At 36.5% G+C, this 19684-nt stretch overlaps 1 protein-coding gene across 1 annotated transcript in view; it reads right to left on the bottom strand.

Moving 5' to 3' along the window:
- Window positions 1–19684, bottom strand: part of CPS1 (carbamoyl-phosphate synthase 1) — a 183545-nt gene that overhangs the window by 79995 nt on the left and 83866 nt on the right. Inside the window, exons 15-20 of the mRNA XM_036755918.1 lie at window positions 19026–19215; window positions 16992–17149; window positions 15049–15177; window positions 8501–8645; window positions 7730–7940; window positions 5988–6186 (exon numbers count right to left, since the gene is read on the bottom strand). Coding sequence (XP_036611813.1) covers window positions 5988–6186; window positions 7730–7940; window positions 8501–8645; window positions 15049–15177; window positions 16992–17149; window positions 19026–19215 — 1032 coding nt within the window. The remainder of the gene's footprint in view (window positions 1–5987; window positions 6187–7729; window positions 7941–8500; window positions 8646–15048; window positions 15178–16991; window positions 17150–19025; window positions 19216–19684) is intronic.

The following is a 19684-nucleotide window of genomic DNA, read 5'->3' on the forward strand; positions in this document are numbered from 1 at the left end:
TTTTCCAGCTAATCAAAGAAAGGGCTTGCAGCAGTCTGCTTGAAATGAAACACTTCATACATTACTTATGTGTTGCTATAAAATAAAGACATTTTTATAACCTTTATTTAAAAATTTTACTAAGTTTTAATCTTCCATTGCTGAGGTGTGATTATAGAGCAAAGTAATGGTACAGGTTCTACAATCCACACACAAAATTGAGTCCAATTACTTTATCCTTGCTCTGTTTATGAGGGCCTAGAGGCCCCTTGTAACAGGGGTTATGTGTGTATAACACAACCACAAGCATACAATCATATGTGAACACACAATTTTGGATATTTTGCCAAGGTCTATGCTACCTAAGTTATTACTATTACAATACAAGTTTCACAAATAATACTCTACTTTCATAGCTGAGCTATTTTAAATGCCTGCATCAAAAATTCCATTGAAATGCATTTAGTTATTTGTCATCTATCATCTATCTATCTATATTACCTATCTAAAATGACATAATAGCATTGTAAATGGGGAAATAAAAAATAAAACCTAGGACTAAACAGAGATTAGAAATACTTTTAATTATAGCAAAAAGGCATTAATCTAAGCCTAGCTTTATTATAATCTTCCCAATCTTACTTCAAATGGCATTTTTGTGTAATGCTAATGTACACACATACAGAATTAGTGTTTAATCAATATTTATACTATCATTTTAATAAAAAGTTAGTCATTGTAGAAAAAGCAATATTGACAAAATCATCAACTTTATAGGCTTACGGAGTCAAAAGGGATCTTAGAGATTATCTAATCCAACATATCATTTAAAGATGAGGAACTTAAGCGCCAGTCAGAGAAGCGTCAAATCCAAAGTCATACCAGTTATGAGTAACAGAGCTTGGATTCCAACCCAAGTCCTCAGACTATAAATCCACTACTCCTGCTATCTCTCAGGCAACACAGGTCTTAGTTACTTAATGCTAGAGAGGAGCATGATTGGCAAATTTCTGAGTCTTAACTGCTGAAAATATGAGAATCATGGTAGCATACTGGAAAAAAAACATTGGACTAGGAGTCAGGAGACTATGGTACTAGGTAGGGCTCTGTCACTAATCTGTTTTCAAACTTTACAGTCATTATGCCCAAAGGGGTATAAAGCCATATATACCCTTTGACCTATAAGGAATACCACCACTAGGTCTGTATCCCAAAAGAGTTTTAAAAAAAAAGGAAAAGGGCCTATATGTACAAAAATATTTATAGCAGCTCTTTTCTAGTGGTAATTAGAAATTGAGGGGATGCCCATCAACTGGGGAATAGCTGAACAAATTGTGGTATGTAATTATGATGGAATACTATTGTACTGTAAGAAATGATGAGCAGGATTCTCTCAGAAAAACCTGGAAAGACTTGCATGGACTGATGCAAAGTGAAATGTACATTATACAAAGTAACAGTCATATTGTAAGATGATCACCTATGAATGATTTAGCTCTTCTCAGCATTACAATGATCCAAGACAACTCTGAAGGACTTATGACGAAAAATGTTATTCATCACCAGAGAAAGAACTTATGGTGTCTGAATACAGATTGAAGCATACTTTTTTTTTACTTCCTTTATTTTTCTTGAGTTTTTTTGTCTGTTTTCTTTCACAACATGCCTATTATGGATATGTTTTACATGACTACACATATATAACTATATCGAATTGCTTCCCTTCTCAATGAAGTGGGGTGGGGAGGGAGGAAGGGAGAGAATTTGGAACCCAAAGTTTTAAAAGCAAATGTTAAAAATTGTTTTTACTTGTAACTAGGGAAAACAAAATACTAAATTAAAAAATAAAAAACCTTAAAAAAGATTTTACAGTCATTTAAACTGTATTTTATTTAAATTTAAACTACTCCATTTTCTCAACTGTCAAAATAGGAGGTTTTAATTAAATTATCTATAAAATTTCTTCCACCTCTAAAACTCTATAGTTTTATAAAACTATTTTCTCTGTAAGATTTAAAATATGTTCTAATCATTTGTAAATAGTTATCACTAGGTTGTTCCTAAATGAATCAAAGCTAAGGACTTTAAATCTGTGGTCTCTGAAATTGTTTTTTTTAATTATATTTTGATGGCTGCATTTTAATATAATTGATTTCCTTTATAATTCTATGTATTTTATTTTATGCATTTAAAAACATTATTCTGAGAAGAGATTCATAAGTTTCACAAAATTGCTGAAGGGGTCTATTGCACAAAAAAAAGAATGGTGAAGAATCCCAGTCACAGACCAAATAGATCTTAGCTAGTCAATTTTTGCCTTGAAATTCCTTAGTAATTACATTAATTTAGTTTATTACAGGGGAGAGAGAGAATATAGTTAACAAAATATTCTCTATAGTTAATTATAATAGAGGAAGCTAGGTACTATGGTAGATAGAACGCTGGATCTGGAGTCAGAAAGGCACTCAGACACTGTCTGCCTCAGTTTCCTTAATTGTAAAGTGGGAATAATAATAGCACCTAGCTCCCAGGTAGTTGTGAGGATTAAATGAGATAATGTTTGTAAAGCACTATGCAAACCTTAAAGCACTATTTAAATGCTAGCTATATCATCAATTTTATATTTTGAAGAGACAAATGGCTAATTGACCAAATAATAAATTATTATTGCTTCATTTTTTCTACTTGAAAGTCAATTAGAGTTGTCAATATTAATTAGAGGTCTACAAATTTCCATTTTTGAGTCACATTTCTTCCCAAGTTCTGAATCCTGGGGAGAGACCCCACTGGGTCTGTGATAACTTTTGACTAAAGAACTCTTGCTTCACAGTAAGAACTAAATGTTCTCTTACTAATAGTGATGGATGCCTAAACCCTGTGGGTCTATGGACCTAGGCTTCTTCCCTTATTTCTTAGCTCTTTTGGCCAACAAAAATAACCCTATTTATCTGATTCTGCAAATGCCTTATGTAAAAACACACAAAATTTGAACTATATCGTTCTCCCCACCTTTAAAGCTTTCAATTGAATACATGTTAACTAAAGAAATTTATGCCTGGACTGAAATGATGATAGATAATGAATGCCAGCAAAAGTGAAAACCTCAGATAATGACCCAGAATTGAACATTGCCTAATTCCCCATGACCCTTCGATTTAAAAACCTTGATTTTGAGCTTTATGAGAAGATGTACTGTTCATCAAATTTATACAATCTCGGTGTTTCATTTCTATTTGAAAACATTTACCAGAAAAAGTCGTTTTTGATGGCATGGCAGTTGTGGTCTTTATTAGAGTCAGAGAATACAATCCCCTCCACATGAAAAAATTCAAGCAACCAAACAAAATGTACAACTCATAAGACATTTTAAATTCAAATTGTTCCTTGTCTGTCATTGCTTCAAAATGCTTCATTAGCATTATAAACACCAGGAAACCCCCAAAATATGTATAGAGTAACCAAGTTGTCTTTGCAAATAAAATTAACACTACTGGCCCAATGTTGGTGCAGTCTACGATTTTTCTCTTGCTCTTCAAGTGATGAAATGGCCTTACACTCATCCATCCACATTCTCTGTCATAATTCTTTCTGGAACCAATGGGATATGTTTGCATGGCATCTAACAGATTTTAAAGATAATTAGGTCTGACCATGGAAGAAATCAAAACCAACAGGTTTTCATGGAGATTCAACTCATGACCTAGATTTTATCTATTGTTTCTAACCAATAAATAATCATAAGAAAGATACTCTTACACCAAACTCCAAGAGCCTGTACTTACCAATATTATAATAAAGCTAAAACCTGTAACTGAATGGGAAAATTCTTTAGGAGCCTCAAAGGCAAGAGTCTGACTGAGTCTTCCCTTCCTCTAACCATAAATAAGAAACAGAAATGGCCAAAAGTCATGTTTGCTAATTTAGAATGTTTGAAAACATACATTCAACTCTCACTTCTGTGCAAATGATTCCCAAATCTCTATCACCAATGGGTTGACAGGATCAAAGCATTTAAATTGAAAAAGACACTAAAAATCATTTTACCTAATACCCTCATTTTAGAGGTAAGGAAACTGAGACCTGAGGAGATGAAACGGCTAAGGCCATCTAACTAATGAGCTGCAGAGATGGGCTTCAAATCCAATTTCTGACCTCTCTTCTTGAGATACGCATTTCTATCTCCAACTACCTGCAGGGCATTTCCTCCTGAACATTGCATGGGCACCTCCAACATAATATGATCAAGCTGAGTTTATTATTTCACCCTCCAAAAAAAATTGCTTCCCTCCAATATCGTTATTTCTTTCTAAGTCACCAATATTTGCCCAGACTCCCCTGTTTGGATCCTTGAGATTCTCTTTGATTCTTCCTTCCTCTCCCTTCCCCTCCCTTCCCAGATACAATCTCTTAAGTCCTGTCAATTCTACCTCCTTTTGCATCTTTCTATCTATATACACATGTGTATATATAGATATGTTGTCCATCTGGACTATTGTAATTACCTCCTAATAAGTTTTCCCACTTCCCTTCTCTCCTATTTCTACTCCATTCTTCATTCATATTTATGTCAAACTTATCTTCCTGTTGCAAAGATATAGTCCTATCACCCCTTTGCATAAAGATTTTCAGTGGTTCTCTATAGCCTACTGAATAAAGTTCATAGGATATTAGATTTAGAACTAAATGGGACCTTTCATTTTAGAGACAACATAGAGGTCATAGAGGCAATCAAGTATTGCTAGGAATAGCTCAGGTCTTCTAACTCCAAATTCAGTGTTCTTTCCATTATATTGTACTTACCCTATCAAACCCCGTTTTCCTAGAATTTAAGATCCTCTACCACTACCCTAATTTTCCAGCTTAATCTTCTCCTCGCACTATGATCTAGACAAACAAATGTGTTCTCTGTTCCCCATAAATACATATTATAATTTCTTACCCCCATGCCTTTGCTCATGCAGTGCCTCTGAAATGTTCTCCTTCTCCAGTTGTACCCATTGGAATGCCAGTGAAGTCAATTTAAATACCCCTTTCCCTAAAAAATCATCTCTCATTTCCTTTTTCCCCTCGAAGTTCACACAGAAATTTGTTTTGGATAACCTCTCCCCTATCTTTACACTATAGTTATGCTTTTCAATGTCTTATCTTTCTATTCCATGAAGGCAGGCACTGAGGATCTATAAGACCATATTAAATCTTTCTACCTTCCGAACACCTAACACAATACTCTTTGAAGCACTTACTTTTCATATTGAATTAAAAGTTATAAAATCTTTAAGTGATTCCAATGATATGGGAACCTGCTGGTAAAACTCTGTATTCTGTATTTCTTTTAGAGTATTTAGATCTAGAAGAAAACTTTAGAAATCTTCGACTCCAAATGCCTCATTTTATATGTGAAGAAACCTGGGCCAGAAAGCTGACTTGTGACAGAGCAGAGAGTTGATCTTTATTCTCCTGATTCCTAGACCATCCCTTGCTGTATCCCAGATTATCCTATTAGTTTTAGGATTATAGATCTCGAGATAGAAGGGACTTTGAAGATCATCTAGTCCAACTCTCTATTTTCACAGATGAGAAAATGAGGTTCAGGCAGGTTGTCACTTTTCCAAAATCATAGAGAGAGTAATCATCAGAGGCAGTATTTGAACCCAGGTTCACTGAGTTCAGGAAAATACTCTTTCCACTGGGCCACTATTATTTTTCACTCATTGAACATTATATATAAAAACAGTTTAAAAGAACTTTGAAATTCCTTGAGGATCAGAATTATTCCTGATATTTTCCTTTATATAGCAATCAGAAAAATGTTCAACACACACAAAATGCCTATGTAAGTTAACTTTTAAAAGGAATATGGTTATTAGAGGAATAACAAAAGAACCATTCTCCTTTATTCTCTCTCCAAAATATTTACTTGTCAAGCCATGTTAAAAGTCTGAATATTCTCCAGAGCTCCCTAAGTAAAACTGAGAACAAAGACTAAATGGAGGAAGCAAGACACTCACCTCTCCTACACTTTTCATAGAACTCCCAATTCTGCTGGAGGTTCCATGAAAGCGGTCAAGATCCCAACGAGGAATTTTGGTAACCATGTAGTCTAGGCTAGGCTCAAAACAGGCTGATGTCTTCCCAGATACAACATTCTTGATTTCTGGTAAGGGAATTCCTAGGGCAATTTTGGCAGCAATGAATGCCAGAGGGTACCTAGAGGAGAGAAGTCAGGCAACATTTTGCTAAACTTTTGTTTAACTACTATGTACTAATAAAGCAATCCAGAGTACAAGCCTGTATTTCATAGAATCATTGTGTTGATTCCATGTCAGAGTTACACATGATTCTGCGGACCGTACAGCATTTCAGTAGACACGTGTCTATAATAAAGTTATCAAGGAAGGGTTCACATAAAATATTTGCCCACTTAAACCAGGGTGCATTTTAACATTCTACATCTTTTCAACTCTATGCAAACAGGTGCTCTATTCCTCTGACAAACAAGGTGCTTCCTTAGGCATGTCTTAGTGACCTATTCTAAAGTTAAAATTTCCAAGGTGTTCTGAAAAATTGTAGAATTGACTACATTTAGAGAGACAGGATGGTAAGAAAGAGCTGTCAGATAAACAACAGGCTGGAAGTGTGAAGTATGTGAGGAGTGAGGCATATTCTGTCTCTAAATCAACATCTAAGATAATTCTGTCTAAGTATCAACCTAAGGCAATTTGCTAAGCCTAAACCAATAGAAATTTTAACCTCTTCGGCTATATCAAAAACTATCTTTCTTATGTGGCTGAGGAGTTGACAACAACCACAGGTAGAATCAAAAAATTTGAGAGTTGGAATGACCATTAGAGATCCTAGACCTTGGAGCCCAATGGGACCATAGAAATTATCTAGTTGGATTCCCTCAATTTCCAGATGAGGAAAATGAAGATCACTAAGGGAAAGCAAGTAGCCCAAAGTCACACATCTAGTAAGTGACAAAGCCAGAATTAGAAGCCAGGTCTCCAGGGCCTTGCACATGGCAAGCTCTTAAGTACATGTTGATTGACTGAGCTGAGCCCTGAATTCTCCCTACTATACTAACAAGCACTTTATAGGCATACATATATAAATGCTAAATGAGATCTACATTAACAACAGCATTGGGTAGAATTAATTTGCTCTCTGACCACACTTGTACAAGTTGTTGACCTAAGATACCCGTCAACCTCATCCAGTTACTACAGCATTTTGGTTGTTTTTTGTTTTGTTTTGGTTTTTGACCTGTGGAAAAATATCCAGGCCATTTGGTTTTGTAGGAGATTCACTACCTCCCTCCCCCCAAAAAAGGCACCGAATGCTGGGTTTCTATGATGTCATTTGTCTACATCTTGCCACAGGGCTTCCCAATCTACAAAAGTTGGTTAAGGACTGAAATTTAGGACTAATTTGCACTTTTCAACAGCATCTGCGAGGCAGAATTAAGAAACAGATTTTGAGCAGACTGCTTTGACCACCCAGATTTTGATTAGTTTATGATTAGCTGACAGACAAAGCGAGCTAGCTATGCCATTTGCTTCAATCTGGCATCAGACTCATTAATAACTGTGTCCTCAGGGTTCCACAGATGATCTGCAGCCAACATACAGATATGTACAATATAGTTTGTAAATACAGCACAGTCTGCCTCTGGCAGTGGGTTTTCCATTTATATTCTTGAAATTGGGTACCTGCCCTGATATAAACCCATTCTCGTTAGTCCTAAACTTACCCTGTGGCCTTTGAGGCTAAGGCAGAGCTTCGAGATAGTCTGGCATTCACTTCAATGATGCAGTATTCCATGGAGGTAGGATGCAGGGCAAATTGGATGTTACATTCACCAACAATGCCCAAGTGACGGACAACATTGATCGAAGTCTGTCTGAGCATCTGAAACTCTGCATTGGAGAGGGTCTGGGCAGGAGCCACAACAACCGAATCACCTGCAGAATCGAGACATGACTTAATTGAGGGCAGCTGCTGACAACCTGTCTAACCTATTGCATAATCTGCCTTCATGATACCAGACAGACGTGGGCCACAAGACCCATTCAGGGAAAGCCTACACAAATATTTCAAGGCACATCCAATTTGACTGCCTGGGGAATGCACAAACAAGTTTGGAAAGATTTTAAAAGATTTCCATGTGGAGATAAACAACAACAAAAAAAGGTCCACTGAAAATAATAGTAATTTAGTATTCTCTCACTATCCATTGTGATACAGTAGAAATTGGGGACCAGAAATCAGGACAGTGGAATTCTAGTCCGGTCTCTGTCATTTATTAGCTCTGTGACCCTGGGTCAATTATTTAGTCTTTCTGATCCTCGGTTTTTTCAACCATAAAATGGGAGGTAATAATACAGGCCTACCTTATATGCCTTACTACACAAATAAAATGTGGTATTACTGTTACCTTGTCTGGCCAATAAGAAGAAAAATGTATTGTAAATAATATGAAAGATCTCATACCTTAAGACAATTTATAGTTACTCCCATTTACCTGTATGGACTCCCATGGCATCAACATTTTCCATGCTACAGACTGTGACACAGTTGTCTGCTGAATCTCGCACAACTTCATATTCTATCTCTTTCCAGCCTGTTACTGATCTCTCCACTAGAATTTGGTTGGTCATTGCAAATGCCTAGAAATGAGAGTTTTTCAAAAGGATCAAAAAGAATAAAGAAAACAAAGTCAAAGTGTTTCTTAAATATGACAAGATATATGTTATGGTTGTGATGGTGGTTGTTTTCTAATCCACTAATTTGAGCTTTTGTAAAGTGTGGCGGATGTCCTGGATCAAATCCTGACCAACATCAGCATCTCCAGCCCAGTTAACTGTCATTCCCAACACTCAGGGAGGCACAGGGTGTCAGAAAAATCAGAGCAATGCTAGAAATAACATCTAGCCATGAATATGCTTGATTTACACTATTGAGAATTGCCATTCAAATTGCTGATATGGCATTAAATCAACCTAATTTTTAAAAAAAGGAGAGAATAATTGAGCAATCAGGCATAGGAAAATGAAATTATTTCAGTGGGTAGGCTTCTATGAAACTGAAGAATATGACAAATATAAATAAATGTGGAAAAAGAAATCTGGAGACTAAATTCTCTAAAGGGCAGTTCCACTGCCTATGGGAGGGTCCAACACTAAGCAAAGGGTTAGATGATGGTGATATGGAAGATGATGAGGAAAGTAGTGGCCACAAATAGAAACATGTTTCAATCAAAAAAAAATCCATAGTTTTAAAATTAGGAATTTCTATGGAAATATATGGCATGGTTGCCATGCTGGTAAGTCAGTACTTTTGCACTACAGTGACATGTGTCTTAGGCTATACAGCCTCAGTAGGCATATAAATTAATGTAATTGCTATAATTATTTAAAGTTTACTAAGTAATCACAGTCAGCAAGAGACTGAACCAAAAATGTGTCAGGACATTTAGCTCGTACAAATACAGGACATACCAAAATGTCTACTTTTCTTTGTCTGCGACAGAAAATGACAGGATATTCAAGTTGGAATGGACCTTGAAGGTCATCTGGTCTAGGTTCCACTTAAAACATGCAGTTAATTAGGAATCAGAAAGGGAAATGAAAGCCTCGATGGCAATAGCATTTATTCCTGCAAGTCCCTGGAATCATTCAACCCAGAGAAGCATTAAGCTGCAATTTTTTCCAGAACCCTCCTCATGCTTTGCCATTTATTTTTCACTTTTGCAAACAGCCTGGCATAAAGTAAGCACTTAATATATGCTTGTTATTGAGTGATACTACCACCAAGATCCATTAGCTAACAGTTATTGGCCACATGATAGGATAAGTCTTTTAAAGGGGAAGCTTGAGTTTCCAGATGTATTTTTCAACATTTATCTGCACTTGTATTTTCCAAGTTAACAGAAGCACAAGAACTAAATGATTTTGCCTGCCCACATTCTACTGCTTATTTGTTTTTCTTCTTCTTGAGTTAAGTTGACTTAAAACCTCTTCATTTAAATGGCAAATACTTGTAATGAAAAGAAAGAAAACTTATCAAAGGATGGTTTGTAATGAAATAGAAACTATGCTAGTGGTCTATAAGATTTCAGTTAGCTCTCAAAGTAGCTTATCTATTTATTAGAAGAAGTAGAGAAGCTTGATTGAGAATCAATTAAATCAAATTATTTCAACAAATATTCATTAAGCACCTAATAGGTGCAGAGTACTATACTAGACTTTTTATGCAAATATGGATAATATGGCCCCCTGGCCTCAAAGAGTTTACAATGAAGGTTTAAATAACAATCAATAGTGAAGCCCCCTCAGCATGGGATAGGACCTGACCTCTCCTGCTATCCACCCCCACCCTGCACCCCTTCTATATTTTTCAGAAACCTCTCCGCTGAGAAAGCACAGATAAAAAAGTACATCAGGAAACAGAGCCAGATGTCCCAACCGCAAGGTCCCACTTATCTATCTTCTATTCCTCCTCCCCCTCTCTTTTTGCTGAACACACACAGTACTTGAACCTGGTTTCATGCCTTTTTGTTCTTTGTTTTTTGTTGATGGGGAGAAGTTTCCACTTTTAGAATGTGAGCTCCAAACCCAGCCAGTGGGAAGAGGAGCCAGTGGGGGTGGGGGGGCCTCTGCATTAGGGTCTATATAACTTGCTTTGAGCTATATGTCACACACACACACACATGCGCTGGCATCATCTTGGGCCATGCTGAGGTGTGTCCTTTCTCATGAGAAAGCAATAAAATTCCTTTCTACTTTCTACCTTGAGAAGCCCCTGAATTTAATTTGGGAAAGGGTTGCTGTCCTACACACCATCTCCCAACTTATACTTTCCCTCTGAAATTACCTTCCATTTATCTTGTATTCACTTAAAGATTTGTATATTGTCTCTCTTATTAGAATGAGACCTCCCTGAGGGCAGAGACCAAGTTTTCCCCTTTATTTGAATCCCCAGTGTTTAGCATAGTGGCTGGCTTAATACATACTTCTTAACTGAATGACTTTAGATTGTAAGTGGTAAGAGAGGACTTTCAAAACACCAGGTAGGAACTTGAACTTCAAGTATGAGTAAAATGGAGATAGGAAGAGCAAAATATGAAATATAGAGAGGAAGAAGGAAACATGATTTTATGTAGCTCTATATAGGTTTTTATCTTGATTAAAGGCAGTCCTATTTTCTACTGGATTGACTTAAATGTACCAAAAATGGATTAAAACCATCTTTTTTATGTTGTCTTTTCAGAAATTAAATGCCCCCCAAACCAGAAGCCATACATTTTCTATTTACATCTCTGCACACTGTGGTTGTTGAATTCATATAAAACCTGATGGTCCAACCCATTTGTAGAGGGAAGCAGTTCATTGGTTTATCTAGAGCAGAAGGATTGCCTTCCTCATGCAATTATGCAAAAAAAAAAATTGAAAAGCCCCCATTTGGGGGCATGGCAAAAGAATGGAGGACAGCCCTGGGTAGAATGGCAATAATCTCCATGGTTATTTCGCAATTCATAATGCTTCATCCTCTCCTACAACTGGCTATTAAATTCATTTCAAAACTGTTCAAAAAATTGTGTTGGCTAATGATTTCCCCTCCAACCCTAGCCTTTACACTTGGGGCCTCAATTTATATGCAATATCTTTTCAAATATTATACATACATTATCAAAAATTATAACAAAAATTATAGCTAATTCTCAGATCCTGTAATTTCTACTTGCACTCCATCCCTATAACACATAGGAATAGTCATATTCTTGGTCTCCTCATTGCATGCAAGGATTCTACGGGCATAATCCTTAACTCTGAAATTCCTCTGACTCTATCTTTGTGTTTATCCTTTCCTAAGATGATTCTCCATCCTATCCACAATCTCCAGCTACTCTATCTCTTCCTTTTTTTTTCAAACCATCACCCCTACTCTGGCCTTTCTACTATACAAAATCTTAACCCTATAGCAATCGCCCAGGTTTGAAATATTGGAGCTGTCCTCAACTCTCCCATCTCCCTCACCTATATCCCATCAGTTGCCAATTCTTATGATTCTACCCCCTCAATATTTTTTTTATATCCATCTCTTTCTCTCCACTCACATGACCACCTCACTAGTTCAAGGCCTAATGATCACTGCTCACCTATACTATTTTAACAGCCTCCTAATCACTTTCCATGCTCAGTCAATCCATTCTTCACATAGCTTCCAAATCAATATTCCACAGCACGGTAGAGTGGAAAGTGACTTTGGGGTTAGAGTCACTGATGGGATTCAAATCCCTTCTCTAACATTTGTCACCTCTGACACTGTTCATCTGAGTGACCTATTTTTCCAAAATTAATGTGTATTACTCCCCCTTTATACACTCTGTCTTCCAGCCAAACAGGCCTACATACTGATCAACATAAACAAAATTCTGTCTTCTGTCTCTGTGCCTTGGCATGAACGGAACCACATGTCTGGAATATGTTCTCTTCTCACTTTGCCTACGGAATCCCTCTCTTCCTTCAAAGCTCAGCTCAAATGCCACAGCCCACAGGAGGCCTTTCCTGATCCCCACAATTGCTCTCCTCTTGCCTCCATTAGAATTTATATTTAACTTACTTTGTACATATTTTCATTTATATTAATGTGAAAAATTTCTTTCCCCCAGTAGACTGCAAACTCCTATCCCTGAGGGCAATGATTTTTTTTCTAGTCTTTCTATCCCCAATGCTTAGTACATAGGATACTTAAAAATTCTTGTTAAATGAATACATTGTAGAGAGAAACATTTTAACTGCTGGCAAATATGCATTATTAGTAATAATCATGTCAATTACTATCACTTGGCATTTCTAAGAATGCAGAAAGCCTTAAACTCCCACAGATCCATAAGAAATTCTTTGGTTGAAACCCACAATCTCAGAATTTCAAAAAGTAAATATGAAACAATTATATTAGAATATTTCCTTTTTCTCACCATTTTAAAAATAAAATCTGAGTTGATGCATAAGTCTCTCACTGTGTTTGATTATTTGAACACATACAAACTTACTTAGCATCTGTTCCCCAGAAATATGATGGATAATGTAGATGCTATCATCTGGCTTATCCCCCACCCCTAAAGGAAATAATGATGAGGCTCTTGGATGACTTGTACTTGAGCTCTTTACTAAGACATCATAGCCCTAAAATAACCATCTGATGCAATTTCATCACAGGAATAGAGTGTAAGGCAGCCATAGTCCTGCTCAATTATGTTAGTTTCCAGGCTGTATGCCTACTCAAATACTGCTATTTTAATCAGGCAATTAACCTCCACCATGCTCGCCACTCATTGGTATACATTTTAATTTTCATAAGGTTCTGCCATGACACACAGTGAAAGGAAAATGCATTCAATAAAGTGTTAGAGGGATGAATTTTGACAGAGAAATGCATTCTTATGTCTTCCTGTTGACTCTCTCACTTTTGTGTATGACAGTGAACAGATAAACTCATTAACTTGTGCTTCTAAAAAGTTCATTCATATTTAGGTTCTGGCTGAACCTCACACCTGAAACACAAATATAACTAGGTTTAACTGTTTGACTTAGTGATCCATAATGACAATTCAATTCAATTCAAAAATTATTATTTAGCCTCAACTAGACAAAGCACTGTGCTAGGCATTGGAATAAAGAAAGATATAAGACAGTCCCTGCCCTAAGGAAATTACAAACTACTATTAGAGATGAAGGAAAGAAACATACATAAATAACCATGATACTCTGGAGGATATAACAGGGGAAAATCCTTACTTCTCTTTAGGTTGCTGCCCCCCACCTTCTTAAAGTCAAGTCACCCAGGTTTTCAATCTTGGAGTCATCCATCCTTGACTTTTTACTCTCATCATCCCTACACTCAAATCCAAGTCTTGTTAATTCTACCTCCTATCAAGATAAAAAAAAAATCTGTTTTATAAAGCCCCATAAAATCATGTTTCTTTTCTCTCAAAATCATTTGTATCTGTCCCCTTCTCTCTATTCATACTACAAACTCCCTAATTCAGACCCCAGTCAGTTCTCACCTGGGCTATCCTAAAAATCTACCTACATAGTCTCCTCCCTCTCCATTCTCCACACTGATGCCAAATGGATGTTCTGAAATAGTAGGTCTGGTTATGTCATTCCCCTATTCAAGAAGCTCCAATGGCTCTCTATTGCCCTGAAGAGACAATATAAGGGGCAAAATATCAACTCCTTTGTTTGGGATTTGAAGCCCTTTACAAGCTTGTTCCAGCCCATCCTTCCAGGATAATCATACATTATTCCCTTTCATATATTCCATCCAAACCGGCCTGTTTGCTCTTTCCTATCTGCAACACTATTTGTCCCACCTCCATGCCTTTTTCTAGTCTCTCCCTCATGTCTGGAATGTTTGTTCTCTGCTTCATCTCATCTCTGCTTCTTGAAGCTCTTAGCTATCCCTTTCAGGATCAATTCAAGCATCACCTCCAACAAGAGGCCTTTCCAGATTTATCCAGTTGTTAATTCCTCTGGCCCCATGCTACAACTCTGAAGTTAGAATTTAGAATTCTTAATAAAGAACAAACCAATACAGGGCAGTCAAGAGCTGCTGACTAATAGCTATCACTATGTTCCTTTTCTGAGGGTAAATAATATAATAACATCTAAATTAAACATCATGCATCTGGGGAATAGGTGTTAATTAACAAGGACTTTACTTAATTTATTAGGTATCATTAAAATGATTGTATTATTTCCAGAAAGAAAAGAAAACTACACCTTAACTTCTATCCAATTTTACCAATGTATGGTAAAGTATATTTATCAATATACTTATTGATTTGGGACAGCATTTAGAAGCAAAAGAAGATAGAAATTAATCATAAGTTCATATTACTAAAGTTAACAGAATATATAATGAACATGGACTTTTAGAAAACAGTAACTAGATAACAAAAAAAGAAATCTATATGCACAGTTATGATGAGTTGGGCTAAATGCAGAATTGTCTCTGAATGAAATATGTATTATTGGTAGCAGGTTCACCTTTATACATACACACCTTAGTACCAAGATCCAATAGGGTTTCCTTGTTTGGACAGATCCCTGACCCTAATCCACCGAGGGCATAGGCAGAACGGATCATGACTGGGTAGCCAATCTTGTCTGCTGCCTTTAAAGCATCATCAATCTGGAAACAAGGAAGAAGAGTTTTTAAAGTTAACCAATTTGGCAGAAAAGACAAGTCTAAGAGTTTGTCTAGTTGATGTGAATAAAATTTGGGGAGTAAAGTTAAAACTGAACATGATTCAATAATATCCCCTTACCTCCTTACAATTTTAAAAGGACTCAATTAAACTTGAAGAACCTTTTTGTTAGCCTTCTAGAGAAAATATTTTTCTTTTTTCTGAAAACAACTGTTTCTAGATAGAACTGATTAAAAGTGCCTTGACAAAGGAGCAGTCATCTGAAAATGTTTGTTCAGTTTTAAATCCTTTGTCATTTTCCTTAAGCAAAGGCCCTTTATGCCACAAGAAGTACTCTCTGGCAGATATTTTATGATTTCTAACAGATAGCAGTCCAAATGTTTCACTGGTACTTTCGAGATATTCAAAGAAACAAAGGAAAGTTTCCTTGAGTAGATTCTCTAGTGAACATTCACAGTCACACAATATAATAAGATATGAAGCCGCTGTGAGCCACTCAATTGGAGGAAGCACCCACACCGATAAGACTTAAGTATCCACTTACATCATGGATAATACTAATAATTAATAATAAATTACCTTAAGTTTTGAAAAGCATCTTACATACACTACCTTATTTGATTCACACAACACCCTATCATCCCTATTTTATATACGAAGAAACTGAGACTGAGAAAGGCGATGTGACTTGCCCAGAATCACAAACATTCAAATTTAGAGCAGGTTTTGAATTTAGGTCTTCCTTCCTCCAAGTCCAGAACTCAATCCAATATCACACACAGACACATACAGACACACTCACACACACACACACACACACACACACACACACACACACACATACACACACAGAGTAACATGCTCATCTTCTGGTGGCCATGCTTTTCAGTCATGGTGCATTATTAGACCACAGATGGGAATGTAATCACATACCCCCTACCTGCCTGCTTTTCAGTTTTATGTGAGACATAGTTAAAACTAGTTTTAAAATAAAGAATGGATGGCAGCAGCTTCCTGAAGTATTTCAGCCCTAAAATGCACACCCATCATTTCGTTTTAGCATTGTACAATTCTACTGGTGCTCATCTTGACCATGGGAGACGTCCTATATCTATGTTAAGGAAGTTGAATAAAAAACTATCTCCTTGATAATTTAGTTGGACTCAGAGATCAAGTGGGATTAAGAAAATAGAAGCTATTAGACAAGTTTACCGCAAACAAAATTTAACACTGACCAAAAATTACATTTAAAGGATATAATGTTCACTTTAAATATCTAATCAATGGATAACTCACAAAATGAAGCTTGTTTAATTGTATATCATGACCTATTTCCAAGATCATTTTCATTCCAATATAATCATTCAAATGTTTCTGACCTTGTGAAATCTGCTGTGCATTCACACATGCAGCACAAGTGAATGATTGCTGCCTGTCAGATGGCAAGCCAGTGCCATACTGATTTTCAGACCAAGGAACTTGAGTTCTAGTGACACTTGTATCATTGACCTACAGGATGACCTGTAGTCTGTCACTTAATCTCTGCACTTATGTTTCTCCATCTGCAAAATTAATACAATACCTGTTCTCAATATTTCCTACATGGATGCTACTGAAAAGACATGAGTTTCTTGAAGATCAAGTATGTATACACGTATACATACATGTATATGTACGTATAAATGTATGGATGTATGCATTGTACATGTACATATACATATGAGTTTAACCATGATTATTATGCACCATGAGTAGTATCCCCATAACCCCAAAACAAATACTGGCACCATTTCCTTACCGTTTCAACTGCAAAGCTGGGAGCAATCTTTTCATTAATCTCATTCAGTTTGTCTGAGAAGAGTTGCCTGTCCTCAGTAGCCATGATAGATTCAACTGAAGTTCCCAGGACTTTTACACCATATTCTTTCAGCACTCCTCTTTTGAACAGCTCCACTCCTGCAGAAGGGCCAAACAGAAAATGCTGTTAGGGGAATTTCAAATTGGCTTCTGACCTCTCTTTTAGCAAACCCAGCTATACAGTATTTTTTATCTAAAATTTAACCTCAAGAAGCCATAATGGCTCTGGTGTGATAGCCTAAAGAAAACAACACCGATTTAAGTATCCTGAGTATATTCTAACAAAAGTTGTGATAACTATCACCATCATCTCTGCAAGTCGATTTATTTAGAAGGGAAAAATAATATTTTTTCTCATAACAGGGATACTTTAAGCATTCAAATGGTAAGAGAATTTTGAGATCTAAAAATAAATTCCTCCTATTATAACTCTTCTTTCCCACTGCCTCTCTGGCTTCACTCATGAACTTATTATCTTATCATGTAGAGGGGCCTACAACAGAAAGAGGTGCCTCTCCATCAGAGAGCTGTTCCTTTTGCAGTTTGCTAATAATAAAAGGGCCTTTTTCTGATTGTTTTTGGCTGGAGGTCCCAGAACACACTTATAGCATTGCTGAGGGTGGGCCTAAAAAAAAAACTACAGAAAAACTATTTGCCTTAAGGTTTGGTTCTTATCCTGTTGATCTCCTAGGAAAATTCTACATAATAAAATTTATGTCCTCAAGCTTTAGTTACAGCTTATAAACTACGTAGCAAAAAGTACATAAGTTCATTTCCCCCCAAAGTCAAATTCTTCTACCTTCCTATAATTGATGCCTATAAAATTTAATTTGCATATACACTTTAATAATCACTATATTTGCTTTTATAAAACCCTGAGATTTCATCTATCCCAGTATTTCAAAACAAATTGCCTCATTTTACTTCCCCATTATCTTTATCACTACCACCTACTCATTCCTTAAGTAATCCTAGATAAGTGTCTATATTACTTAAAGACAGTCAATAAGCTTGGTTTGTAGTTTTCCACTAACTTATCATATAAGCTTTGCTAGGCAATTTAGGCCTGCCTGGAGATTGTAAAACCAATCAATCAAAAAGTATTTATTAAGTGCCTATAATGTGCCAGGCACTGTTCTAGGCTTTGGGGATACAAATATGATGAATCAAACAAACTCAGCTCCTAATGAATTTTTACATTCTAAAATATTTAAGCATTGGTTTTGAGAGTGGTGGACCAGGGTTGTATTTTTCTGTGTCCATTTTATGTCCTTATACTAGAGTATAATCTCCTTGAGTGCAAGGACTCTTTTGTTTTTGTTTTTATATGCCCAGGGCAGATTACCTTGAGCATAATAGCTGCTTAATAACTGGGTACTGAACTGATTTGGTTTGGGTTATTCCCAGTTATTCACTTACTACCTATATGACCTGAGCAAGCCTACTAGGTCTCTCTTCGCTTCAGTTTCTACATCTTTAAAATGAAGGGGCTGAATTGGATGGTTTCAACAATCCTATCATCTATTGCTGAAGCAATAGGGGATACCCAAAGGACAGAAAACCTCGTCCAATTTTCAGATTATTCTTTGTTCCTCTCCTAAAGCTCTCAGTGGTAGCTGTGAAGAACAAAAGGAAGGTGAAGTAAAGTACTTTCCTCCTTTATAGAAAGAAGGGTGCAATGGGGTTTGGAACAAAGAAAAAGGAACAACTAGAAATCCACTTGCCTTCCCTAGAGAAGACTCAAAGCATTCAATGGGAAACATTTAACTTCCCGCATTCTCTCAATTTCTTTATGAAATGGGCCCAGTAACAGTTATGATCTTCATTTTAAAAAAAAATCTTTTCTACTTCTTATAAGAAAGTTATCACAAAAGTATAAAGTACAGTTGTTAATGGTTCACCTCTAAGAAAGCACACATTGATATAGCAGACAAAACCCCACTAGCTCAAACAATAATCGCTTCAAAGAACTCACCACAGTTGAGAGCTGTCTGGCCACCCATGCCCAGAATCAACCCATCTGGTCTTTCAGCTTTTATAACCTCTGTAACAAACTGAGGAGTGATAGGAAGGAAGTAGACAGTATCAGCTTGCTTTAAGCCAACTTCATTGGTCTGGACAGAAGCAATGTTGGGGTTCATCAAGACAGTTTTCACATTTTCCTCCTGAAGAATAAAAAAGCTAAATTACAACTCTGAATATTATTCCTTCCTTTCATATTTCAACTCCAAAATTGCCAGAGTCCAAGAAAAAACAGAATGAGGTAGAAAATGGAACTGTGCCCAACAGCTAGGCTGCTTGCCTTTCCACTGTTTGGTAAACAAAATGACAACATATGTATTTTAAATGAAAGCTGATGTGCTCTCTTTTTGCCTGAGGCACTAGGAATCTATTTCTAGTTGACCATTTTTTTTTCCTAGGCTTTCATCCCTGCTGGTAGTGCTATAAGGAAGAACATTATACAACTGTTTGTACATATTATCCAGAAAGAGAATGACCATATGGTTTAAAAGTACATACATAGATGAAGATTTCCATATTCACAGTCTCATTCCTAACATCTGGAAAGACCCTCAAGACAATCCTACACATAAGCAACGAAGGACAACATCCTTCTATGCTTGGATAGAGCAA

This window comes from Trichosurus vulpecula, chromosome 4 (assembly GCF_011100635.1).
Source record: "Trichosurus vulpecula isolate mTriVul1 chromosome 4, mTriVul1.pri, whole genome shotgun sequence".
In the NCBI taxonomy this organism is placed as follows: domain Eukaryota; kingdom Metazoa; phylum Chordata; class Mammalia; order Diprotodontia; family Phalangeridae; genus Trichosurus; species Trichosurus vulpecula.